General features: G+C 48.4%; 1 protein-coding gene across 2 annotated transcripts in view; it reads right to left on the reverse strand.

Annotated features, from left to right (window-relative positions):
* Positions 1 to 13169, reverse strand: part of TOX2 (TOX high mobility group box family member 2) — a 133484-nt gene extending 120315 nt beyond the window's left edge. Inside the window, exon 1 of one of the 2 annotated variants that reach the window (XM_072735781.1) lies at positions 13025 to 13169. In XM_072735781.1, coding sequence (XP_072591882.1) covers positions 13025 to 13123 — 99 coding nt within the window. In that variant the 5' untranslated portion in view covers positions 13124 to 13169. The remainder of the gene's footprint in view (positions 1 to 13024) is intronic. The other variant, XM_072735783.1, reaches the window with a different exon arrangement.
* Positions 13170 to 27368: the final 14199 nt, after the last annotated feature.

Genomic DNA, 27368 nt, shown 5'->3' on the forward strand with positions numbered 1-27368 from the left:
TGCCTTTGTACATGCGTCCCTTCTACTTGGAATGCTTTTCTCTACCTTCTCCACCTGGCCAATTCATCTTCAAGCACCAACTGGGTGTACCCTCCTCTGGGAAGACTTCTCTACTACCCTGGCCTGGCCTGGTAATACCACACCCATTTGGAATTGCTTATTTTTTTGCCTATCTTACTAATAAGACTGTGGCTCCTCAAGGGCAAGGACCAGGTCTTAAACACCTATTCTCACCTGGCATCTACCATAAAGCCCTGCATACAGCAGGTAGTGAATGTTCTTTGCAAGGCTGAATGAAGGAATGCACTCTCAATAAGTTGCAAAGCCTGGATTTGATCCCAAGCCAATATGACTCCACAGTGTATCTCTTGGCCAGAGTTTATGTCTACATCTTATACAGATCAATTAGAAAACATAAACAAGCATGGACTATATTATAGCCATACTGAGAACATCATTCATCCTCCCAAAAGAGATCCCAAAAAGCACCACTTCTCTGGGGGAAACAGGATGGTGTATACTGGGTAAAGGGTTAAACAAATCCTTTTCCCTTTTGCAAGAGAATTTCACCTTTGTTAATTGTCTAGCATAAGTGGAAACCTGATGAAGGTAAGATGTTAACGATGTCACTAGGCACCCCTGCTTATGGTAAAAATGACCCCTGACTGGTAAACTGCATCTGGACTGGAGATAATTATAAATAAATTCTAAATATCTGATAATGAAACCAAACTTTTCCTGAGTGAAGGGACTCTTACAACTGTAGATTTCTTGCAAGAAACCCCTAAAGTGAAGACTATGAAACTGTTATAGGAGCTATGGGTCCTTTGGGGAATAAGGCTTCTGAGCCAGGATGACTTCCAAACCCACCCCTTGTGGGTCTCATTCCCTTGCACTTACACTAAAACCTGGGGGAGTAGGGGGGGGGCGGGCCAAGAGAAGAGCTGGAGGCCACCTCCATGGATTAAGGCAAAGGCCATGGCTAGAACTACTCCTGCAGAAGAGGAAGAGATCCCGTGCCCTGCTGGCAGGTGCTGGGTCCTGCCCACCTCTTTCAAGGAGATGGGGACCAAGTGTCACTCATGTGTATCTTGTGAGTCTGAATGTTTAACTGAACCTCATAGAGACCCTGTGGGAAAAACAACGAGAAATAAGGGAAATGATACAGAGAGAAAGGAAACCATACCAACCAAAACCACCATTATACCTATTCTGAACAGGAAAGTTCCTGAGACTCTACCATTTATACCATTTATAAAAGACAAAAAATCTGGGATGGAGACTATGCTTGCTGTCCTACAAAAGGCCCAAGGCCCAGGTGACCTGAATGGTAGCTGGCAGCATGAGTGAGGGAGGGCATGACTTACATGATCTCCCAGAGGCCTCACCACAAACCTGAGAGGCAATTACGGTTATGTGAGAACACTGGAGATCAGAGAAGTTAAGTGATAGGTCCTAAGTCATACAGCTTGTAAGTGACAAGATATGAAACAAGGCACTGCCACTGAACTCAGAATCACATATGAATCCACCACCTGATTTTACAAAACAATTACCTTACAGCTCAGGTGAATGTATAGATTAGAAACAAGCATGCGGGTGGGGGTGAAAGGACCTCTGTAAATAATGTAGGTAGCACCCTCTAGGCATTCAGTAAATATTTGCAAAATAAATGAGCAACAAAAGGCCCAGGGTCCATATTCCACATTATCAAGTTCAGTTTGAGTCAAAACAGCAAAATGGAACAATAAAATTTATGCATGAGATTGACCCTGGGTTATACTACTGAGTTGGATTCATTTCCAACAAGTTTCTAAATCATTCCTGCAAATTAGGCCCAACTTCAAGATAAGCACGTTTTAATTAGCTGTAATGTGAAGGCATTCTATTACCAAGTGATGTTTGAAGTTGAAAACCAAGGCAGAAGGCTCAGCTGGGAATCCTCAGGCCCAGAAGAGCCAATGCATTAACAGTAAAACCAAGGGACAAGCTGATCCACTCCTGCATCCCAGCAGAGAGTACAAACTCCAACTGGCACCATAGAGGCTGCCCAAGAGAGGAACAGAGACAGCACACTCTGAACTCCAGCTCAGCCAACCAGCAACTCTGCTGCCTTTTGTAATGTGACCTACTTAGACCCCAGTTTTCTCACCTGCAAAATGGGGACATACGTGCCTGGCATAGTTCTTATGAAGGCTCAATGAGATGATACAAGAATGAGCCTGAAATGGGTAAATGTTCAGTGAATAAATTTGTGCTTATTTCTGCCCTACTTTTCTCCATAAGGTAGCACAAAATTTAAAAATAAAAATCAGTGACAGGGGACGTTTTGTTCAAGATGTCAGACAGACACACACTTTTTGCTTCTCCTCTCTTCTAAACAACACTAGAATGGGAAAAAAAGATATATACACACAACAAAACATATACATACATTTATATTCATGATTCATACATACACACATATATTCATAATTCAGATAGATGGGTGGGTTAAAATGAAATAACTCCAAAAAGCCCCCATAAGAACAAAAGAAAGGGATGGGGATCAAAAACACTAAGAGTGACAGGAAGTAAGAAGTGAGACAAAGAAGCCTATCAGCTCCAAGGGCACCAGCACACCAACATAAGACCTCTGGAAAAGCTATCATCCTAACTGAACCCCAGAAATCCCCGAAGAGAGGCAGCAGGGACTGGAAGCCCTGGGCCAGGGATGTGCCTAGACCTTGGGGTTAGCCTACAGACCTCAAAGAAGCTGACTGTTGGATCTGCCTTCAGGCTAAAGCCCAGGAGAAGGACTCAAATTAAATGAGGGATCTGCCTCAGGGATTCCTCCCTGTGGATAGGCATGAGGCAGGAAAAACAGAGGCACCAGAGCCCTTGAGTTACTGCTGGTCTCTATGAGAAACAGATTCCCCCAACCTCAAGTGAGCTTGTTCCATGCACTAAGAGAAGTCCTCAGCTTTGAGTGTCCACCCACAAACCACACCAGGGCACCTAAAATCAACATTCATGTTGCTTACCCACATAATCATGGTTCTCACAGGCATTGAGGAAAGTCACAACTACAGAATAGATCAGTCTAGATCTCTGTTTACAATTAAATGTCAACCAAGCATTACCAGGCATATATAGAAAATATCAGCATAAAAAGAGGCCTAATATGGACAGAAGAACTAACCACCAAGAAAAGAGAGTTAACACAAAGAAACAGAAGATAACTTTTTCACTGTATTATAATCTTCAAAAAGACTCAAAATATTCACATATCCATTAGAAAAAAGGAATGAGATGCTCTGATACAAGATCAATCCAGAAACAATACAAAATTCTGGGAAATGAAAAAAGTGACAATAAACTTATTAGTTTAACTAAAGAATGGTTATGACTAGAAGTAATCCCACCCAACTTCCCTTGGGGTTTAGTCCTGGGGAATGGGGCTAAGAGGGCAGTGGGGAGAGGAAATGGGAATGGGTGGGCCCCCCATGTTTTCTTTTACACCCTACTATATCTCTGTGTATCTTACAAAGAATAAAAACAAATTTCCAAAAAAGATGGCAGGACTCAAGATAAGGTAGGAAAATGACAGAAGAGGGAAATGAAATTGGGAAGTTAACAAGCAAAAGATATGTGTGATATCCCCACACCTCCAAGCCTCCTGGGAGCTCAGAGAAGGTGGAAACAATAGGGATAGGATAGCCATGGACAATGGCCAACACTGAGGCAGGGACTAGGTGCAGAGCCTCTTGTTGAAGCTGTGATAGGACTCCAGCCCAAGGAGAAAGCCAGGTCCCCTGCCCAGACCTGACTCCCCCAGGCACAGCCCAGAAGCTTCTCTGAAATCAGTGTGGAGTCCTCTCCTCCACACAAGAGAGTGCATGACATCTCAGTAAGAGAAATTCATTCAGCCCCAGAAACTTCCATTAATAATGATTCTTCTTCACCCAGGCCTAAGAAGCAATTATCCCACAGATCTCATTCACATCATGAGATGAGAAAGAATCCTCAGCAAGTGACTCAAACACTCTAAAAATCGTCAACATCCTGGTCCTTGACTTCCTGGGAAGTCTTTTTAAAAAAAAAAAAAAAAAAAGATTTTATTTATTTCTTCATAGACAGAGACAGAGACACAGGCAGAGGGAGAAGCAGGCTCCATGCAGGGAGCCCAACATGGGACTCGATCCGGGATCACACTCCAGGCTGCAGGCGGCGCCAAACCGCTGCGCCACCTGGGCTGCCCCCTGGGAAGTCTTTCTAAAGGAAGGGGAGTTTTTTCCCTAAGACGCATCTCCCTGAAATAGGCACTTTGGTACTTCCCCTTCTATGCATTCATCCCCAGCGGCTGGGAATGTCACAGTTGTACCCCTCACTGGGAATGAATCTCTTTGTCACAGGGAGCTACCTGGGACAAGGAGAGATGCCTTGATGCCAATGACTGGATGTAGTGAGAAACAAAAAGGCATGATCAGCTCTCTTGTCCCAGTTTGGCACAACTCTGAAGAGCTACCCCAGATCAGTGACCATGTTCCAGGCCAATGGAACATGCTTCTCCCTCTGCCCAATACTGCTTCCCTTACTCCCTTACAGCTACACTTCCTGGGAACTTCCCCCCAAATAAATCTTCCACAGGCAACTCTCCATCTCAGAGTCTGTGTCCAAGGAAGCCAGTGTACAACTCTCTCCATGGTGAAGGAGACCATCCCCATAACCTCTGGAGGGCCTGAAGAACTCAAGGGTCTCTGGGATACCTGACTGTGTCTGAGCCAAGGCTACATGGCCCAGGCCAGCAATATGTCCCCAGTGTCCTAAGCCAAGGTGGGAAAACCTACTCACATCCCAGTCTAGAGCCATGTTCTCCTATGTATACTCCCCAGGCCAGCAACATCAGCATTACTTGTCAGCACTGCACCTTTTCAGCTCTTCCCTAGACCTACTGAGTCAGAACTTCTGAAAGGGGCACCCAGCGATCTGTGTTTCAACTGCCCCCCAGGTGATTCTGCTGCACTAAAGTTTGAGAAGAGCTTACTACTGGATGCAATCAAACACAAGTCATTAAGCTTTCCCATCAGCAGAAGACCAAGAGACAGTTTGGCAGCAATCTGATCCAGCAACATGAAACATTCCATACTCTGCTCCACACCTCTGGCTCCAAGGCACTCCTCTACTTAAAACCCAACCACCTATTTACCCCAAAGATATTAATGTAGTAAAACACCAGGACACCTGCACCCCAATGTTCATAGCAGCAATGTCCACAATAGCCAAACTGTGCAAGGAGCCACAATGTCCTTTGGCAGATGAATGGATAAAGAAGATGTGGTGTGTGTATATATATATACCACACACACCACACACACACAATGGAACATTACTGAGCCATCAGAAAGGATGGATACCTACCATTTGTGTCGATGTGGGTGGAACTGGAAGGTATTATGCTGAGTGAAATAAATCAATCGGAGAAGGATAATCATCATACGGTTTCACTCATATGCAGAATATGAGAAATAGTGAAAGGAACTACAAGGGAAAGGAGGGAAACTGAGTGGGAAAAAATTAGAGAGGAAGACAAACCATGAGAAACTCCTAACTCTGGGAAACAAAGGGTTGCAGAAGGAGAGGAGAGTTGGGGGGATGGGGTGACTGGGTGACAGGCACTGAGGGAACTTGATGGGATGGTCACTGGGTGTTATATGTTAGCAAATTGATTTTAAATAAAAATTTTTTTAAAAAGGAAAAACTTTTTTAATTTAAAAAATAAAGCCCAACCAGCTGGGATGTGACACTCTTTATGACAATCTCTGCTGGTGTCCCAGCTCCCCTGTAGGCAGGCCTCCTTGCCTTTGGCTGAGAGTACCCCCCAAACCACCTTCAGGCCCCCTTGCAGTGGCTCTTCCCTCTGCCTAGAGCACCCTTCCATGAATTCTACATGCCTCCACATAGCCCACCTGGCGTTTCCTTTAGACTCTGCCCTGTGAGGCTTTCTTACACCCCTGGCACTTCCCCAATTACATATTTAATTAAAACTCTGCATTTTGAGGCATGTTACAAATCCAAACAGCCTTTCATCTAGTAAATACAAGTTTCCCATTGAGTTGCTGAGCCTTCAGGATAAGGCTGGATCCCCTGGCACACAGTAGGGACTCAATAAAAACCTGCTGAACATCTGAGAAGCCCAGCAGTAAATGAGTAATTACATATTGAAAAACCACAGTCTTGTTGCTCATTCTAGCAGGCACCAGAAGTTTGCTGTTATACAGTAGCAAGTTTGAGCATCAGGATAATTGATAAAAATTTATTATCCCATGTTATACAGCATGTTTTCACTAAGAAATAAAATTGCAATTTACCACGACTCATTAAGTTAATAATTACTTACCATATGTTTTTATTGCTGCTCCCAAACCACACTGGAAAATCACTATGCAGGTTTTTGGTCCATGTACATAGGATGACTGCCAACCACGTGGATACAGAATTCACTGACAGTGAGAAGCAGGACTAAAATACCGAACAGAAAGCACACCTCTGAAGCTCTACCACTCTCATCCCCATGACTTTTTAGTTTACCTGCACCACATTTTCCAGTTCAGTGGTTCTCAAACAGGGGTACTTTTGCTCCGCAGGGGATACCTGGCAAAGCCTGGAGACTTTTTTTGGCTATTGTGGGAGGAGGTGCTACTGGCACCTAATCAGTAGAGGCCAGGGATGCAACTATGCATCTTATAATGTTATAATGCACAAAACACTCCCCCCCCCCCCAACAAGGAATTATCAGGTCATCAGGTCCAAAGTGTCCCCAGTGCTGATGCTGGAAAACACTATTCTAGATCAAAGGAACTTCCATTTCTGTTTCTTCAACCTGAACCTCATAGCAACCGTATGAAGAAGGTATTACCGCCCCCTTGTATGGATGAGAAAACTGAGACCTGGTGCGGTTCAGTGAGGTACACAAGGTCACCAGCCCACTCCAAAAAATGGTGCAGCTGCAAAGTGAACCAGTCTCCTCTGCCCAACAAACCCAACTCCCCTCCCACATAGATTCAAGAAGGAAACAGACGCCAAGGAAATGAGCAGGTCCTTGTTTATTCATTAGGCTGAAGGGTCCACCCCAAGACTGTTTCAAACCAGATACAGGAAAAATATCAGACCCAGAGACCGAGGCATGGAAACATCTGATGTTAGGAGGACCCCTTCCCTGCAGCAGCTGGGACGCTTGGTCCTCCAGCATGCAGCACTGAAACAGGTTCCTCCAGCATTTTAATTTTCAATTGTGCAGCTCTTTATGAATAGAAATGAAAGCGTTTCCTGCTGGGGCCACAGGCTGTGTATGCATGATCTCCAACCTCAAGGCAACCCCATGGGGGAGGTGCTGCTATGCCCATTTTGCAGATGAGGAGACTGAAGCATGGGGGGAAGTTAAAAAACTTGCCTGTGCTGATGATGGCAGCATTCAAACCCAGTTCTGCGAGGTTCCAGGACTTAGACTGCCTTCATATCTTGAGACTAGTTCTAGAAAATCAGAGAGGCAAAATAGCTGGCCCTATGGAATCATATGGGGCTGGCAGTCCTGCAGGGGGATTCCTGGGATAAGGGTGAGGTGTGGAGCCTTGTTCTGGATGCATAGACACTCAGCTGCTCTTCCAGGTTTCCTGGCTGCTCTTTGTGCTGGGCTCTGTCCTCTGGGCCTACTTGGGTAAGCTCCTCTAGGAATGGCAGGTCAGCCAAAAGACTCTTGGCCCTGGCTATGCCCTAGATTTGATGCGCTCAGTAAAATCTTCTAAGAGCCAAAGAGATGCCAAGTTCCAAACTACAGAGGAAAACTGGTGAGCCTTGAATTCATTCATGCATTCATTCATTCAGCAAATATTTATTGAACCCCCTAAGTGTCAGGCCAGCTCTGGGAATGAATACAAAAGTGAAGGTAGACACAGTGGTTCCTGCTCTCTGAAGCATATCAGGGTGCATCCCCTCTAAAAGTATCATCTTCATCGTTCCTGGGTGTACTACACTTTACTTACAAAGGACATGCCCAGGCTCCATTCATTATATCTCCACACCACAGCTCCCTATCTCACTAGACTGATGTTCACTGATTTTCTTTCCCTTTGCCAAGAGGGAAACAGAGGCCCACAGAAGGGCACTGTTATGCTCAAGGTCACCTCGCAGAATGGGGGGTGGAGAGGGTGGGGTGGAGCAGCAGTGCTGGGCCTGAGCTGTGGCTCCTGACATTCATAAGGTACAGACGTTTCGTGGTAAGGACGCTTCAGGACAGACTAGGGGAGGGGGCTACAGTAAACACATTTAGATGGAAAGTAAAGAAGAGCTTCTTAACATCCTGCAGAGTCCCCAGGACCAGCCATCTCAGCTCAGAGCTCATCTGGCCCAGGTCCACCCACAACCACCTGTGCCCCTACAGAAACCAGCAGTGGGGACCTCACCTACCAGAAATGCTGAGCAGGCCTCACAAATCTTAAGTACAGGTGAGGTGGAGACAGCATCTCCTACTTCTTGGATTTTCATCCCAAGGAGATTCCAATCATTCACTAGCTGAGCTTGTGTTGATCCCCGACAAGATACAAGATGCTGTGCCCAGATCTGTGTGGGTGGGGAGTTCCATCACTTACCCACGCATATAGTTCCTGAGTAGTTCTGGGTCAGGCACTGTGCCAGGTGCTGGGAGCCCACAGAAACCCGTTCACAAACAACCAAACCACTGCTACGCAAAGTGTGGTTGCTGGACCACCAGCAGCAGCATCTGAGAGTTCATTACACATGCAAATTCCCACAAGAAGACTTGTAAAATGTTCACAGAGGCTTTATTCATATATTCAGAGTAGCCCCAACCTGGAAACAAACCTGAACATCCACTGGCAGGTGAACAGATAAACCAATTGAGCTACATTCATACAACATAATATTACTTAGCAGTAAAACAGAATTACAGATATACACAACACGGATAAATCTTAACACTATGTTGAGCAAAATGAAAACAGATGCAAAGATGTGTATGTTGCATATGAAATTCTAGAAATTAAATACACTTAGTACACTGAAACTGAACTTAAATAAAAGCACTGATAATAGAAATCAGATAAGTCGTTTCCTGCAGAGGTGGGGATAGAGACTGTGGGCTGGAAAGGGGCATGAGGGAACTTTCTGGGGTATGGAAAATGAGCAAAATGTGAATTGGGATGGTGGTTACACAGGTGTTTGTATTTGTGAAAACTCATGGAACTATACACTTAAAATTTGCAGTTTATTTTACGTCAATCATATCTCAGTAAAAAAAAAAAAAAAGCAACAAATCATTTGCCCTAGATCACAAAGCCACAACTAGAGATTCGAACCCAGGTTTGTCAAATTCCAATGGTCTGTTTACACTAGTCTGCCACAGTTGATGAGGGGCCCCAGGCAATGCCCTCAGCCTGGTAAAGAGCCTTGTCAAAAGTCAGAATAAAGGGACTTCACAGATACTCAAGGAAGAGTGTCATAGTCTCCCCTCAACTCCTAGAGACTTGAGGGGAGGGCACCTAAGTGTCAAGCTCAGAGTCAAGAAATTTGGGATCAGGCCTAAATTCTGCTCTTCACACACAGAGTAGTATACTCTGACTCTGTTTCCCCTCTATGAAGCAAGGTAGAAAGAAAGGATTAGTGGTTCCCAGCATGGGTCCACAGATCCTGGGAGCCACAGGGCCACAAGCTCGTAGGCTCACTAGGCACTGTTATTACAGGAAATGACTAATGTGACTGCCTCACACCTGGTAAGCTATTTTTCAAATGTATGTTAATATTATTGTGATTAATAAAATAACATCTATCTCAAAGCAATAATGAAACCATAGCAGCTTTTGCCATTACGTATTTTCTCAAACAAAAGATGGCAAAAGAACAGCCACTGCTCATGACTTGGTTTAAAGTGGCTGGAATCTCTGTGTAGAGTATCACTAAGGGGACAGTCACCAAGGGAACAGTCACCAAGGGCCCTTCCGGGTCAACTGCCCCACAGTTATCCGGCATCACTTGGGCAAATGCTTGCCCTTATGTTTCTCAGGCCCAGGCCCCTGTGGGGACAAGCCTCTTGTATGGACTGGAAGGACCAAGCCCCCAGTATGCATGCTGTGTCGTGGTTCTGCAGCCCAACCTACAGGCCCCAAGCGTGGTCATGGCTGCATCTTGGGCCTCAGTTTCCCCTCCATGTTCTGATAGTGATCAGCTGTAAGAATGGAACCTGGCCATTTCCCTCCCCAGGCCCTCACCGTCAGACCCTGGTCACAATGTGCCCCACATGCCAACCACCGCACTAAAGATGACTGCCCCCTTGGGATCTGCTACCAGCAGGCATCAGATTCACCCGGAGCTGAGCCCAGTGACTTCCCCTGCCTCATCCTGCCACAAGCCTGAAGACTGAGAAGCAGGTCTCACATCCAGGTGCGAGGTCACACCCTTCTCCCCGCCTACCTTGGTGGCCCAGCTGCCACCTCTTCCACCTGGACACACCCTCGGCTCTGGGCCAGAAGTCCGAGATTACAAACAGAAGCCAGAATCACGGGCTTCTCATTCCCTGAGTGGCTCCTTCCCCGGCCGGGTTTCACACTGGCTCTTGGTGCCGAGTCAGGGCTTCGTAGCGCAGCAGAATAAAGCAGGGGCACAGCTGGGCGCCCCCCCGCCCCCGCAGAAGGCCCGCACCGGGACCACCGCACTCTGGCGGGGTTTGCAGAAGCCTCACTCTCAAAAGGCGCGCTCCGGGCTCAAGGCCACGCACCCGCCAACCCAGACTTCAGGCACAAATTCCCCGATCCCCACGCGCGCCCCCAAGCCGGGGCCTGGAACCTTGCCAACTTACTGTTAAAAAGTAAAGCCAAGGACAGAAGACGGCCCAGCTGCCCCCGCAGCCAGCGGTCTCCTCCTCTCTCAAGACTCCACTTGCTACTTCTAATCAATTTTCCCTCCATCAGACTGGAAACAGCCCGAGAACCGGCCTCCCCTCCCGGACACCATCCCCCACTCCGCTTCGAACTTTGCCGGCCCCGGACAAAGATGATCCCACCCACCCGCTGCGAGCCCTCGTGGCCGCCCAGCTCGCCCCTCGCGCCGGGCTCTCCGGGCCCAGGAGCCCAGGCCCCATCGCGGGGACTGCGAGGGCTTCGCCCTGCGACCCTCAAGGCTGCTCCCCGCGGGCCTGGCTCGGCGACCCCGGCCCCTGCCCCCGGCCCCCGGGCCCGTTCCGCGCGGGGCCGCCCCCGCCCGCAGCCGCCGCGCAACCAGGGGCTCCGCCAGGCCCGGCCCGAGGGCCGCCCCCCCGCCGCCGACGCGCATTCGCACCCGCCGCGCCTCGGAGCCCGCGCCGCTCGCCGGGGCCGCGGGAAACCCACGCGCGCGGTTCAGTGCGGGCTGCGACGACCGGCGGCCTCGCGAACCAAGTTTGAAAGTTCCCTCCGCAGCGAGGGCAGGTGCGGCGGCGCAGCTGCCTCGCGGCGCCCGGGCGGCCTCGGCGCGGACAGCGAGCGGACCCGACGTCCCGGGTCGGGGAGCCGCGCACGCGAGCTTCCGTGGGGGTGGGGGGGCGGCGGTGCAGCGGGGTCGTCCGCAGCCCCAGCCCAGCCGGGAGGGCCGCCCGCCCGCGCTCCGTTCCCGGGAGGGGCCAGGCCTCGATGGGCCCCCGGAATCCCAGGCCCCGCGGGGCGGGGGCGGCCAGTGAGCGCGCCGCCGCCGCCAAGTGAGAGCCCCGACGCGCGAGTTAGAGCCCGAGGGGCGCGGGGCGCGGGGGTGTAGGCGGGGGGTGCGCGGGTGCGCGGGGCGGGGGGGGCGCGGGGGCGCGGGGGTGCGCGGGGGCGCGGGGCGGGGGGTGCGGGGCGGGGGGTGCGCGGGGGCGCGGGGGTGCGCGGGGGCGCGGGGGCGGGGGGGGGTGCGGGGCGGGGGGTCCGAGGGGGCGCGGGGCGGGGGGTGAGCGGGGGCGCGGGGGTGCGCGGGGGCGCGGGGCGGGGGGTGCGGGGCGGGGGGTGCGCGGGGGCGCGGGGGTGCGCGGGGGCGCGGGGGCGGGGGGGGTGCGGGGCGGGGGGTCCGAGGGGGCGCGGGGCGGGGGGTGAGCGGGGGCGCGGGGGTGCGCGGGGGCGCGGGGCGGGGGGTGCGCGGGGGCGCGGGGCGGGGGTGGCGCGGGGGCGCGGGGGTGCGGGGGCGCGGGGGTGCGCGGGGCGGGGGGGGCGCGGGGCGGGGGGGGCGCGGGGGTGCGGGGGCGCGGGGGCGGGGGGGTGCGCGCGTGCGCGGGGGTGTGGGGGTGCGGGGGCGGGGGGTGCGCGGGGGCGCGGGAGTGCGGGGGGCGAGGGGTGCGCGGGGGGCGCGGGGGCGCGGGGGCGCGGGGGCGCGGGGCGGGGGTTGCGCGGGGGTGCGGGGCCCGGCCGGGGCGCCCCGGGGTCACCGCGCGGGGCTGTGCGAGGCGGTGTGCGGCCGGCGGGGCCCCGCGAGCGGGACGTGCCTGTCGGACCAACTTCTTTGTGTGAGTGTCCGCGGCCGCGACTGGGCGTGACGGCGGCGGGGCGCGGGGTGCGGGGCGCGGGGTGCGGGGCGCGGGGTGCGGGGTGCCGCGCGAGCGGGTGCCTCGTGGGCGACGCGACGGCGGGCGTGGGCGAGCGGGCCCGACGGTCGGGGCGGCTTGCGCGCGGCGGGGCGCGGGGCGCGGGGCGGCGGGGGGCGGGGGGCGCGGGGGGCGCGGGGGGCGCGGGGGGCGCGGGGGGCGCGGGCCGCCGGTGCCCGAGGGCGGCTGTCAGGGCCGGGCCGCCGCGCCGCCGTGCGGGCGACTGTCGAGGTGACCTGTGGCCGCGGGCCGGGTAACTCCGGGAGGACCCCTGCGGGCGGCAGGTGCCCGTCGTTGGGCGGACACGCGCCGGGGTCTCCGAGTCTCCCCGTCCACCCGCCGACGCTCCAGCCGGGGCCGCCCGGGCCGCCGCCGCGCGGGGTCCGAAGGCGCGGGCAGGCCGCGCCCGCCTCGGCGCCCCCCCGCCCCCGCCCCCGCCCCGCCTACCTTGCCGCAGTGGTAATAGTCCAGGTGCGCCAGGCCGGCCGGCTCGGCCCCGGGCCGCGCGCCCACCGCGGGCGCCGAGGGGTACAGGCGGACGTCCATGGCGGGCGCGGCGGCGGCGGCGGCGGCGGCTCCCGCGGGCAGTGCCTGGGCGGGCGGCGGGTGGGAGCCAGTGTGCGAGCGGGTGTGCGAGCGCGGGGGGCGGGCCGGGGGCGGGGCCCGGAGGAGCGTCCCGCCCCCGCCCCGCCCCGCCCGCCCCGCCCGCGCGCTATTGTTCCGGCCGCGGGCGCCGCGGAGCGCGGGGGAGCGCGGGGGCCGGGGGCCGGGGCCCAGGGGAGGGGGCGCGCCCGGGGTTCCGGAGTGCCGCGCGCCGGTCCGCACGGCCGTTCCCAGCGCGCCTTCCCCACCCACGGAGAGGGAGGGGAGAGGCCCATCTGACACCCTCCCCGGAGGCGGGACACTGCCCCCCTAGACACTCAGGGAGTAGGGGCCGGGAGGCAGGCGGCGACAGGAGCACTTGTGTAGACGGGTGCCGCCTCGCCGGGGGACCACGGCCCAGCGCCTGCTGCTGCTGCTGCTGCTGCTAGAAGGTCCTCCCCGCTTGTCCCACTGATCCGAGTCACTGCGAGGGGGGCTCTGGGAGTTACTGAGCATAAATTCTCACTTTACGTACGAGGAAACTGAGGCAAGGACAGTCGCTTCAGTAATGAAGCGCCAAGTGAATGGGCTCACTGCCTCCAGAGGATCCAGGTCTGAGACAACTGGGAGAGACAGTGTAATGATAGGGAGTCAAAAGGCCATAGAAATGGCTTAGAGGAAGGGTCGAGAATCTACCCCCCGACCCCCACCCCCTACCCCAAGTTCTCCTGGAGAACGGAAATGGGATGGCTTCCATAGTGGACCAGAAAGGTAATGGAAGCAATCTCCTCCCACATTAAAAAGTTCCGTAATTCCTTACATCACCTGCCAGCAACTGGCCTGTTGCTCCTCCCCTTCTCATCCAAGAATTGTCTACACTAGCAGCCTCCACTCCCTCACCCGTACTGACTGCTACCCCACTGCCTTATGGTTCCTGGCTCTGGCACACTGGGATGCCAGGCTGGAAAGTGCCAGGAGACCAGGAGGTCAGGAGGCAGAAGTGGGCCAGAGTGGGATTTTTGAATGGCAGCTGGACATGTGATGCTATTTGGAGAAAAGGGAGTGAGCCTGTCTGTTGCCCACTCAGGAGCCAGCTTGGAACTTAGCTCCCAACTGCTACTTGAGCTCTGTAGGTCCTGACCATGAGCTATGACCACTATTTGTGATCATAAAGATCCACTAATACAAGATTGCTGTGGGAAACAGGCTTTCACTAAAGGTTTGGGAACAACAGAGGGAAATTACTGCTCAGAAAGGAAAACTTCCAAATAAATTTCAGCAGCCATTGTTTCTAGAAATACATTGCCATATCTCATCCGAAGGAATTTCCCATTGGCCCCTCTACTTTTTTTCCTCTCTGGATATCCAGCTGACCCAGCACTATTTATTGAAAACATCACCTTTCTCCCAACTTCTCTGCAGTGTTAACTTTGTTCATAAATCAAGTCGTCCATATATGTCTGGTTTCTGAATTCTCAAGTCTGTTCCATTAGCCTATTTTTCTCTCCTTGTCCCATTATCACAGTATCTGAATTTCTGTAGCTTTATAGTAAGTGCCTCAAGGAATAGGTCTATACACTTTTATCTTCAGGACTGTCTTGGCTATTCTTGACATTTGCACTTCCACAGGCATTTTAAAGTCAGCTTGTATGTTTACACACACACAATCCTGCTGGGATTTTGATTGGTATGTTGATACTACATTGAATCTTTAGATCAATTTGGGTAAAAATCCACATTTTAAGTATTAAGTCTTGCTATCCATAAACATGGTATGTCCCTTTCATTTATTTAGGGTTTTTTTTTTTTTTCATTTTAAAGTTCTCTCAGCAATGTTGTATAGCTTTATTTTTTTAAAAAAGATTGTTTATTTACTTACTTAGAGAGGGCAGAGGGGAGGGACAGAGAGAGGGAGAGAGAATCTCAAGCAGACTCCCCACTGAGTACAGAAACTGACACAGGGCTTGATTTCACAACTCCAAGATCACAAACTGAGCTGAAATCAAGAGCCAGACACTAAACTGACTGAGCCACCCAGGCACTACACTTTTTTTTTCTTTTTAGTTTTTTATGTAGAGTCCTTGCATACCTTTTACTAGATTTAGTCCTGAGTGTTTTATATCTCTGATACTATTATAAGTAGTTTCTTTATATGGCTTTTTACTTTTCCTGTTTGTTACAAGTACAGTGCAACAATTTTAAAACAGGTCAACAAATCCCCTCACTCTTCCATGGAGTGAAGCTTAATAACTTTCCCCTATAAAAGGGATGGTTTAATGAATGGTTTTGAACAAATAAAACATGGCAGAAATGACACATGGCTTCTGAGACTAGGTCATGAAAGTTGATACAACTTCTGCCTGGCTCTCTCTCTTGGTAACATTTGTCCTTGGGACCCTAAGCCATTATGTAAGAAGTCCCAGGCTACTGTGCTTTAGAGAAGTCTGAAGTAAACTACACATAGCATCTGTATGCAAAGACCCTGAAACTAAAAGAGTAAGATAACTCAGCAGTCCCCTGTTGAATCAGCCCTCTACTGTTCTAGTTCCATCTACTATATGACTATAACCATATGAAAAACACTGGAATGTCTAGCTGATTCCTTCATGAACCTAAAATGTACAGAAACCATGAGACATAACAAAACACTATTGTTACTTTAAGCCATGAGGTTTTGGGGTGATTTGTTACTTGGCAAGAAGTGTAGAACACATACAGATTTTGTATAATACCCTTTATATTCAGCAACATTGCCAAATTCACTTATTCTAACAATTTCTCTGTGGATTCTTTAGCTTTTTTAAAAAAAATATACCATATTCTATCTCATTACTTTTTCAATCCTTATACATTTTATTTATTTTTCTTGCCTTATTGCACTGGCTAGTAGTGCCAGTACGATGTTGGAATGAAGTAATAATAGTAGGCATACTAGTCTCATTCTTGATCTCAGAAGGAATGCTCTCAGCATTTCACCATTAATTATAGTGCTTGTTATAGCTTTTGTTTATTTAATTATATTGTTTTGTTTTTTGTAGATACCTCTGCTGTGGGTTGGGGAGGCCAATCTTCACAGCAATCCTGTGGGTCAAGAAATAAGACTGCCTTGGCCATTTTACAGATGAGAAGAATAAGGCCCAGAGTGTTAATAGCAGGACTAATTAGCAGTATGTAAGCCTAGAAATATCACCTGCAGCACTTACTGCTGCCCTTACTTCCATAGTCCTGGTCCTGCTAACTTTGACCAGAGCTGTAAAACAACAGCCGTCACAGTATAGAAGCCCATATGCAATGAGTCAGCTACAGGCAGCCATTTAGCTTCTCTAAGGGTCTGCCAGCAGCAGCAACACCAACACTTATGTCTGCTACCTATGTCCACTCCCTTCCCTAAGGAGACAGCACCAAGGAGGTCTCCAAGAAGGCCAGCAGGGAGCCCTGCAAGGAAGCCATGCAGACCCAAAGCTTGGACTTGTCCTTTCATGTTGGCATTTGATTAGATAGGAAGTTGATGACTCAGTTCCCCCAAAGAAATATCCAGCCTCATTTGTTGTCCTCAGGATGGGAGTAGGGTTTGACCTTTCCTCTCTTCCTCTTGACTCCATACAGAATCTGTGAGAGGGAGTCTCAGGTCTCAGCCAGTGACCAGCTGGCTCAAGAGAGCATTGTCATGCCCTGCCTTCAGCAACTCAGTTTGGGGACCCAGAATATCTGACTGTACATCTTCCAGTTCTCAGCTTCTAGTACCATAAATAGTTGAGATATCAGAATATAGATATGTCTTCATATGTTTTCTTATTTAGATATGGCAAGGCAGGGCAGCCTGGGTGGCTCAGCGGTTTAGTGCCGCCTTCAGCCCAGGGTGTGATCCTGGAGACCCAGGATTGAGTCCCACGTTGGGCTCCCTGCATGGAGCCTGCTTCTCCCTCTGCCTGTGTCTCTGCCTCTCTCTCTCTCTCTCTCTCTCTCTCTCTCTCTCTCATGAATAAATAAAATCTTTAAAAAAAAAAAAAAGAATACAGTTTGTTACAGTTCCTAAGAGAAGGAGGCATACCATGCCATGGAGGTGGGGTGGAGTGGGTCACACAGAGAAACATATGCATTGTTCAGGGGCGGGGGGCGGGGAGTGTGGGCAAAAGCGTTTACTGTGGTTTCCCGTGGAAAAGAATAGCGAGGTAGGGTAAGAAGATTTAAGATTGGCTAGTTTGAGTAATTTAAGTGGGCTCCGGGCCTAGGGCCCCTAATTGTCTGATACCTGGCCCTAGGAGATGAGGGCAGGTGGATAGTGGCCTGGAGTGAGAGAGCGAGGTAAAGGAGGTGGTTGCTGGTATGGGCTCTGGATTAGTTGGGTTACATCTGAGAAGCACATGCACAGGAGAGCTGTTTACTGTCTCTAGGAATTGGCTAACTCTAGAAGGGGCAGTCTGTCCAGGGCCTGCAAGGCCCCAGATATCAAAGCATCAAATACAGAAAAGACATGGTTAATACAAGACATGTCCACTTATCCACAGATCCCAGAGATAAAGGAGTCCTACTCCAACTATAGCCCCTTTACCTGAGGAATGTCCTGGCTTTAAATCAAAATGGCCACTCTTCAGAAAATACCTGTGGCCAGGGAGCTAAAAACCCAACTGTGGAAGTCCTTAGGTCTCATCATTAATATTCTCTCTCAATTTTCTTATGGGTATTTGGTAGAATTATACTCCCCCTCCCCTTGAATTTAGGTTTGACAGTGTTACTGGCATTAGCCAAGGGAACATAAGTGGAAATATTATTTGTCACTTCGAGCCAGGAGCTTTAAGGATCTGGCCATAATTGACTCTCTTCTCTATTCTGTCCACCGTGAAAACCCTAACAAATTCCAGCTCCTCCTTTAAGACCCAATTCAAGTAACACCTCTTTGGTGAAGACTTCACCAAGACTCCAACTCAGTGTTTCAATTTGCTGCTCCAATAAATGTTTGCACACAGAACAATTTCACCAAACCTTAAGAATACATTTGCTCCATGAGTATCTCTAGGGCGAGGACAATGTCTCACTGATATTGGTGCCTCCAGGGACCAGCACAGGAGCTAAGGCAGCATAGATACATCATGCCCTCCTCCAGGGGAGACACAGCTTTGAAGGATCTTCCTATCTACACATGTACACACACACGCACACACACACACACACACAGCTCAGGAAGAAGTAGTCTGAATTGTTCACATTACAGGGCACATTTGCTGGTGGCAGGGGGCAGGGGTGGTGGTGGTGGTGGTGGTGGTCACAATTTAATACACACAGGTGAAGCCCAGCTAGATCTGATCCTGTCTCTGCATCCCTAGTGGCCAGTACACTCTGACTCTGGTTAAGATGTGAGACATGTTAAGCTGGATTGAGGTATGGAAAATGGAGGTCCCCAGGGAAAAGCTTACCTCTCTTAGTTTAGCAGATCCTGACACAAGGATCCTAGTGCAAATAGTTGATTGGAGAGAGATCACATGACACACAGGGGAGTGGGAAAGTGAGATGAGAAAAGGAAGATAGTCAATAAAAGATAAATTGCCACTGTGGACAATTAACTCCATTGTGGAATTCTGGAAAAAACTAGGAACACGTGCCCAGAATTATCCCACTTGAGGGGCAAGGAGTTGGGGTCTTTACCCGCCAACTCTTAAAAGTTTTGGTTGAAGGCTATTCCCAGAGGGCATTAATTCCCAGGTAGTTCAGTGAGGCAGGCAGAATGGGGCTCTGCCAACCAGAGGAAGCCATTAGACAAAGAGACACAGGTACAGCAGGCAGCAGTTGGGGTGCTGTGTGCTGGAATGGTGAGATTTGTGGGGATATGGATGGAGCACGGGAGTGTCTGCAACAGGGCTCAAGCCCATCTCATACCAGGGCAGAACTCTGCTTTCCTTAGGCACACTCTATGTGTGTGTGTGTGTGTGTGTGTGTGTGTCCACACATGCATCTCCTTTGGGAACCTGGTTGAGGTGAGTGACTATTGTCTGGGGCAGTAATTGTGCATTCCTAGGGGCTTGGCCACTGTAGTTCCACAACAGCACTCTAGCCTGTCCGTTATTTCTGACAACCAGCCAAGTCAGCCAACAGCTTCTACTCCAAATGTCTGCTGGACCAAAGACCAAATGAACAAATACATGTGTGGTGGTGACTTTGGCACAACATGATTCACTCAGGCCCCTGTGCAGAAAAAAGCATGAGATGCCAAAGGCTCTGAATTCAAGTTCTGAGATCTGCTCAACATCCTGTTTGACCTTAGCCAAGTCACTGCACCTCTTTGGGCCTCAGTTTCCACTTCAGCAAAATGGAGTGGTAATGCCAACTCCATGGGCTTGTTGTGAGAAGCAATGATGAAATAGCAAAGCACTTCTAAAATTCTGAAGTACTATTAAATTCTGAGCCATTAAATGATGTTTTCCTAGTCAAGGGTTCCAAAGTCCCCTCACAAAAAGAGGAGACTTCTCCCTGATGCTCCCCTCTTGAATCCCTCTCTATCTTTCCAGAGAGGGAGGGCCAAGGTCCATCTGGGAGACTTCACACTTCTTGGGGTTCCCTGGCGAGGAAGTGGGGGCTAGATGGAAGGAGGGAGGGTGGAGAGTCCATGGAAGGTTTATGGAGCACCTGCTGAGAACCAGCACCTGAGCTTTTGGGATCCTCTCACCAGCCTTCAAAGTAGGTGTTATTATCAAAGCACTTTTTACAAATGAGGAAACTGAGCCCTAGAGACATGTCCTGGAGCCTCAGTCACACAGCCAGAGCCAAGACTTCTTTTTTTTTTTAACCCCTTGAGGATAGCGGACACACAATGTTACATTAGTTTCATGTGTACAACATAGTGATTTCACAAATTTATACATTCTTCTATGCTCACCACAAGTGGAGCTCCCATCTGTCCCAACACATTGCTGTTGTAACAGCCAGGGCTTCTTGGAGCTGGGATTCATAAGGCAAAATCTATGCTCCTTCCACCCCACACTACACTTGAGTTTAAATTACATGGTGCATAAGGCTTGTAATGGGTGAGTTATCCAGAACACACTCCCTGAGAAGTCTCAAGGGCTTACCTTTGTCTGCCATGTGCACACCTGTATATTAGTGTGTGCTGATTATAGAAGGAAAGAAATAAAAAAATTTAAATATGACTGAACCCCACTCAAAAAAGAAATAAGAAATCACCATGCCCCACCATCTGGAGGGAAATAAAAAGCTAATAAAACAGCTAAGAATTACTAAGTGCTGCATGTGTGTCAGGCACTGTGCTAAATGCTGAACATCTATTGCCTCTATTAATCTTGATAACAACCCCCATGAGGTATGTACTACTATTATCCCTGGCTTATAAATAAGGAAAATTTGGCAGAGAGGCCAAGTAACTGATGCACAGTTGGTACATGGTGTAGCCAGGATTTGCAACTAGCCAGTTTGGCTCCAAAGCCCACACCCATGACCTCTAGACCTTACTACCTTCTGAATCTTACATATAAATTTCAGCTTAAGCAAAAAAGAAAACCCCGTTAATGTTTTTATTGGAATCACATTTAATTATTAAGTTGAGGAGAATTAAAACTTTTTAATAGAGCCTTTCAATCCATTGAGATCTTACATATATTTATAAATTTATATTAATATATTTAATATAGCATACATTTTAATAAAATATATTTTATATTAATATATTTATATGTATAAATTTATATAGATATACATGTATATATGTATGTGCATATACACAGATATCAATATACAGGAATACTGGGATGCCTGGATGCCTCAGTGGTTGAGCGTCTGCCTTCAGCTCCGGGCGTGATCCGAGTCTCACATCAGGCTCCTTGCAAGGAGCCTGCTTCTCTTTCTACCTATGTCTCTGCCTCTTACTCTCTCTGTGTCTCTCATGAATAAATAAAAATCTTAAAAAATATATACAGGAATACTATTAAAACTTTGAATGCTTATCTTGTGCTTAGGAAAATTACAAGATTGTCTTGTTTGTGCTAATAGTTTTTTTCTATAGATTTTCTGCATAAATGATTGTGTAATCGAGAGAGAGAGAGAGAGAGAGAGAGAGAAATTCTTCCTTTCCAGTCATCTTACCACTTTTTTGTTTTTTTCTTACTGCATTGTTCAGCACCTCCTAGATCAATGTTATATAGAAGTTTTGATATCAGGCATTCTTGTCTTATTATTTACTTCAATAAACACATGCTTATATTAAGTCATTAAGTAAAATACTTATTGTAAACTTTTGGTAATACTCCTTCATCAATTAATAGTTTCTTTTTAGTCAGTTAAGAGATTTTCTTCTGGCATTAGTTATGGTTTATAATGCTTTTTGACCATCTATTGAAATAATCATCTGGATTTTATTTTCAAAGCTAGTATTGAACCATCCTTGAATTCCTGGCAAAAACTGTTAGAACTTACATTTGGCTGGAATTTGGTTTTTACTCCTGCTAAATTCTATTTGCCATTATTTTGTTTAGGCTTTTTTATAACTATGCCAATAATTGAAATTAGTCTTACATTTTTTATGCTATTGTTGCCAAACTTTGTGGATCAAGGTTATAATTATTTTTGCCTAATGACTTGGGGAAGAAGAATTTGTATAACTGACTCAGCTTCTTAAATTATGATTGGATCATCATGCCTTATATTTTTCTTCAGTAAATTTTGGTAAACTATACTTTTTTAAGAAAGATGTTCATTTCCTCTAACTTTTCAAATGTATTGGTGTAATGGTGTTTTTCATATTATTTTGCAGTTTTCAAAATTACACTGTATCACTTCCAGTTACAGAATGATTAATTCACAGGGATAAAAGTCATACATAGGGAACAGAGTCAATAGCATCATATAGTGTTGTAGGGGACAGATGGTGGATACACTTATGGTGAGCATAGCATAACCTGTAGACATCAAATCACTATACTGTACACTTGAAACTAATGTAACATTGTGAGTCAGTTATACTTCAATTAAAAAAAACTTCTGTTTTATCAATGCTTTTTACCTTCTTTTTTGAACTTTTTTTTTAAGATTTTATTTATTCATTCATGATACACACACAGAGAGAGAGAGAGAGAGAGAGAGAGAGAGAGAAAGGCAGAGACACAGGCAGAGGGAGAAGCAGGCTCCATGCAAGGAGCCCGATGCAGGACTTGATCCCGGGACTCAAGGATCACACCCCGGGCCAAAGGCAGGCGCTAAACCACTGGGCCACCCAGGGATCCCCTCCCTTTTTTTTAAAGATTTTATTTTTATTCATGAGAGACACAGAGAGAGAGGCAGAGACATAGGTAGAGGGAGAAGCAGGTTCCCTACAAGGAGCCTGATGCAGCATTTGATCCCTGGACCCTGGGATCACAACCTGAGCCAAAGGCAGATGCTCAACCACTGAGCCACTCAGGTGCCCCTACATTCCACCTTTTTAAAAAAATCAATTAGACTCAAGGTTTGCCTGTGTCACTATATTTTTGTCTAATTTCTATATTCTCCTCTATTCTCCAAATTTTCTACAGTTAATGGTTTTTTAAAAATATTAACATTTTTAAAAACAGAGACAATATTTGTAGAGTACCTGGCATGTATCATTTGGTAAATGCTCATTAAGTTAATATATCAAGGGACACCTGGGTGGTTCAGTGATTGAACATCTGACTTTGGCTCAGGTCGTGATCCTGGGGTCCTAGGATCGAGTCCTGCATCAGGCTCCCCACAGGGAGCCTGGTTCTCCCTCTGCCTGTGTCTCTGCCTTTCTCCGTGTGTCACTCATGAATAAATAAATAAAATCTTTTTTAAAAAAGTAAATATATGAAAAGTATTCTTGAGCACATGCCAGAGACTAGAAATTCAATTATGATTGAGACATAATCTGTGTTCTCAAGGAGCTTACAGCTGAAGAGACAGACAAGCAAGTAGTCATTTAAATACAGTGTGATAAACACAACAGAGGTGAGTACAAAGTGGGATGGGAACATAAGGGAGGACTTCCTGAAGGACGTGATGTTGAGTGGGGCACTGCAGGATGAGTAGGAGTTATGCAAATGAAAAAGATGAATGTTTCTTAGCTCTACTCCTGAGTCTATCTTCAGCTGACCCACCTGATATTTTCTTTCACTTACAGTGGCCTCAGCCATGTACCAGCCTCAGCAGTGGAGAATCAAGATAGAATTGGCTGCTATTTCTCACCTTGAGGAAGATATTTGACAAAATCCCTTAAAGTGACAGTTACTCACCACTGGTGGCTCAGCCTTATGGGAAACATCAGAACAAGTACATTAAAGTAAAAGGTATACAACTTTCTCATCCCTCCTTTCCAAATATCCTCCCTGGGACCTCAATGAAATCATTCTGCAGAAGCCTTAATTTCCTAGTCCAGAAGCATGAGACTTATAATGTCCTAAACCAGATAGAGATGGCAGTTTGGTTAATGGCCATGAACAAGAAGAGTTTCACAGTCCTGGTGTGCTGACAGCAGCCATTCAGCTGTGGACTCTCTCAAGAAAACTATTTATTAAGCACTTACTACAAACTAAGTATTTGACATGAATTATTCCCCTGATCCTCCCAAATATATCCATGGGAGGTTGCTCTCCCCATTGCTAGGCTGTCAGGAAAGTGAAACTCGGAGAGGTTAGATGAGGTTACCTCTGGACAACTATGGACCTGAGACTCAAACCCAAACAACCTGGCTCCAGGGCCTTTGTACACCAGCTCGTATGGCTCATGTCCTGAGCACATGGGACAGAGCAGACCCTGGATGACTAAAGGAGGGGTGAGTGGACAAAAGAATGAATTACCATGAAGTCTAGGAAGCAACATGGAAATTGTGCCTTAATAGTAGGTGAAAAGCAAATGACAAAATGGTGTGTGAGTATGTCAGAGAGAGAGAGCTTGTGTTGGCAGGGAATGACTGGGGAGGAGCCTGAAGGAACTTTCTGGAGTAAGCAAAATACTCTATATCTTGATAAAAGTTTGGGTTACATAGGCAGATGCAGTTGTCAAATCTCAGTTAATGTGCATTTAAAATTTGTACATTTCATTGCATGTAAACTTCAAATCAAAAGAAAAAATGTAAGCAAACTTTGGAATCTAATGATATCATTCTGATACATTTTAGGGTTAAAGGATAATTATGAATCATATCCAAAAAAAAAAAAAAAAGATGGACTGATGGATGGATACAGAAATGATTGGATGATGATGGATGGATACAGAAATGGCTGGAAAGATGAATCTATGATAAAGCCAGGAGAGTAAAATGCTAATGGCTGAATCCAAGTGGTGGATATACAGGTGTTTGCTTGCAATATTCTTTCAACACTGTCTGTTAAACTGTTATAATAAAGTGTTGAGGGGAAATGTCTTGTGCATTGTGGTGGCTATTCTGAGAAGACATTTGTGTCTGACACTTTTGCCTGCACGCTGCTGTTTACTATGCTTTCCCCTTTAAAAGAATGCAGAGATAGCCCTCCTCCCCTCTTCCTACTTCCCCCCACCCCACTTCATTCAGCAAATAGCATCAAAGTGCCAGTTGGCAGCAAATCACTTTTCAGGTTCCTCCTCCTCCATCAAGCTCTGCTTACCCCCTTTCCCCATACAGCATCAGCCACTCCTTCTGATGGGGACTGTCTAGACCCCAATTAAAGGCCCAGTAGACCCAAAAAAAAAAAAAAATAAAGGCTCAGTAGAGTTGCATGGAGATCACATGCACATAGGAACCCCACCATACCGTCATCCTTGCAGATGAGAATCCGATTTATCTTTGCATCCCCTGCCCCAGATCTTGGCCTGGCATGATGAAGTGGACCATCCACAATCACTTAGGGAATGCAGAGACAAGAGATAAGGAAAAAGTGTCCTGGATTCAGCAGGTGAAATTCCAGATTTTTTTTTTTCAAACTTTCTATAATGGTGTCCAATTGCCTTGTAGATAAGAAGAACTCACAGCTTACTCAGGGGCCCCAATGACGGCTTTTTACCCACCAGGGAGGAAGAATCAGCAAGATGTTTGTTTGCTTGGTTATGTATTTATCATTGTTTTTTTTTTTCATTTGCTATATGGTTTTTTTAAATACCCAAGGAAGGAAACCACTATACGTAAAGAAATTTGAATTTTTGAATCCCCACTTCCCATCTGAAATGTCACTTGCACGTTAAGTCTGTGTCGCTGAGTTGCTGTGGCAACCTCTGCAGCACTCTTTGCCCGGGGTGACAAAGGGGCCCTTTGTTAGCCGGGAGGCCAGGTCTGGGTGCAGGGACATCCTATTCAGCCCATCATAACAAAGGAGCACACGTCCCCTTCTATGTGCAGGGCAGCCGCAGGCCTGATTATGCCTGCACTGTTGACAACCCTCCGTGGGGAGACTGAGAAAAGAAATCCCCTATTATTGGCATCTTTGAACCAAAGTTGTTTTTCTCTTTTCTCTCTCTGTGCCGCTTGCTGTACAAAAACCCCTGCAAAGGGCCCTACTCATGCACTCGCAAAGAAAAACACCAATTGTGAGGCCTCCCTGGAAGAGGGATGAGGCTCCCAATCTTAATTGAATCTCCTAAACTTGGTTATTAAAATGGCAACTCTAGCAGCAGTGTGTGAGCAGATGGGCTCTTCAAATTTTAGCAAGCAGCCTGGCCCTGGCCCAGAAAGCGATCCTGACTGCCCTTGGCTCTGGTGTGGTCTCTGTACTTGAGAGCAAAGGGCTTGCACAAAGGGCAGGCCCCCCATGTACTCCCATCAGATCTGAGGCTCAAGTGTCATTCAGCCTTGGAGGCTCCTCCCTCCTCAAAGGTGAAGCTGGGAGGTGGGGTTTGTGGGTGTCCAGACCTGGCCCAAGCAGGCTGAGCTGGTCACCTGAGAGCAAGGCCTAGGCTCCGAAAGGTTACAGGAGGGTAGAGAAGAGCCCCAGGCCCAGGCTGCTGCCGTTCTCCTGCTCTAGGAGCCCCTCGCCCAGCAGCCCTGCACCTGCCAGGTTAGGCCCTCCAGGCTCTGTAGGCCTTTTTCTTCCCTTTGTCACCACTCCAACAAGAATCACTACTTCACATTTTTTCTGTTCCAGTGATGGGTGGAAGCTAAAACTGGGGGTTCCGGCAGAGCCAGAAACAGTGTCTTGTTATTCACTGTGCACCAGGGGCCAGCACAGGGCCTGGCACACAGTGTACGTATTCAGAGAGTATTTGCTGAACCAGTGAATCACGACTAAATGAACCTATCAGCATGGACTCATTCCATCCTACCAACCACTTTTTAAGCCAGAAGCCACTTCCCCATCCTATTCCCTTTCCCACTCTCCTCCATGGCCAGGTGCAGGGCTGGGGCAACTACCAACACAGCAGATCTGGTCCCTGCTGAAGAGTGGCTGCGTTTAGACAGATGTGTGGGCAGACACCACAGGGGAGGGTGGTGAGTGCCAGAGGGGGTCACCCAGGAGCTGCAGGTGTTGAAGGTGGAGGCCGCAGGAGGCAAGAAGAAAGGATAGAAGGAGTACAGATGGACTTTGAGGGCAAAGACCCTCCCAAACAAAGTCTCAGGAATGACCAGGAGCTGACCAAGCTTTAGTCAGAAGGAACAGCAAAAGCAAGGTCAGAGCAGTGTGAAGTAGCCTTTATATGCAGAGCACACCATGAAGCTAGTTATTGGTAGAGAATATGGGGCATGGCAAAGAGAGTCTGGATACAACTGGAGAGGCAAAGCCTGAGGAAGGACCCCATAACCCAGGCTTAGGAGCTCAAAGCCAAGGTGACCATGCACCGATGTATAGGTTGTATACTGTGCAAAGGAAGTGAGTGGCATTGAAATCCAGCCTGCATTCTACTGGGGAATAAGGGCCCCTCCTCCCAGTTGTCAGTCGGTATGGCTTAGTCAGGCTCACCCTGCTGTGTCAGGAATTCTTCCATTATTGCTCAGCAACTCAGTTACAAAGTATAAGATCTTTGAACATGTTTTTAAACACTATCAACTCTGCCCTGTGTTCGTTACATTTCCCTTTGTCCTGAAGTTGGCCCAGACAAAAACATCTTCTCCATCAAAAATTCAATGAGACCCTTACAAAGTGACTGGATTAAACAGCTGCATTTATGGTAAGAATCTCCTCATCCCACTCTTTTTTTGGCCCAGCACCAAAAACCAAATGCCAAAAAGGCAACTGATCTCAGCTGCTTTGGAACAGACTGTGTCAGCCCGAAGGTTGTTTCACATTGGATACTCTGTGATCTG

The sequence above is a fragment of the Vulpes vulpes genome, chromosome 14, assembly GCF_048418805.1.
Source record: "Vulpes vulpes isolate BD-2025 chromosome 14, VulVul3, whole genome shotgun sequence".
Classification (NCBI taxonomy): Eukaryota; Metazoa; Chordata; class Mammalia; order Carnivora; family Canidae; genus Vulpes; species Vulpes vulpes.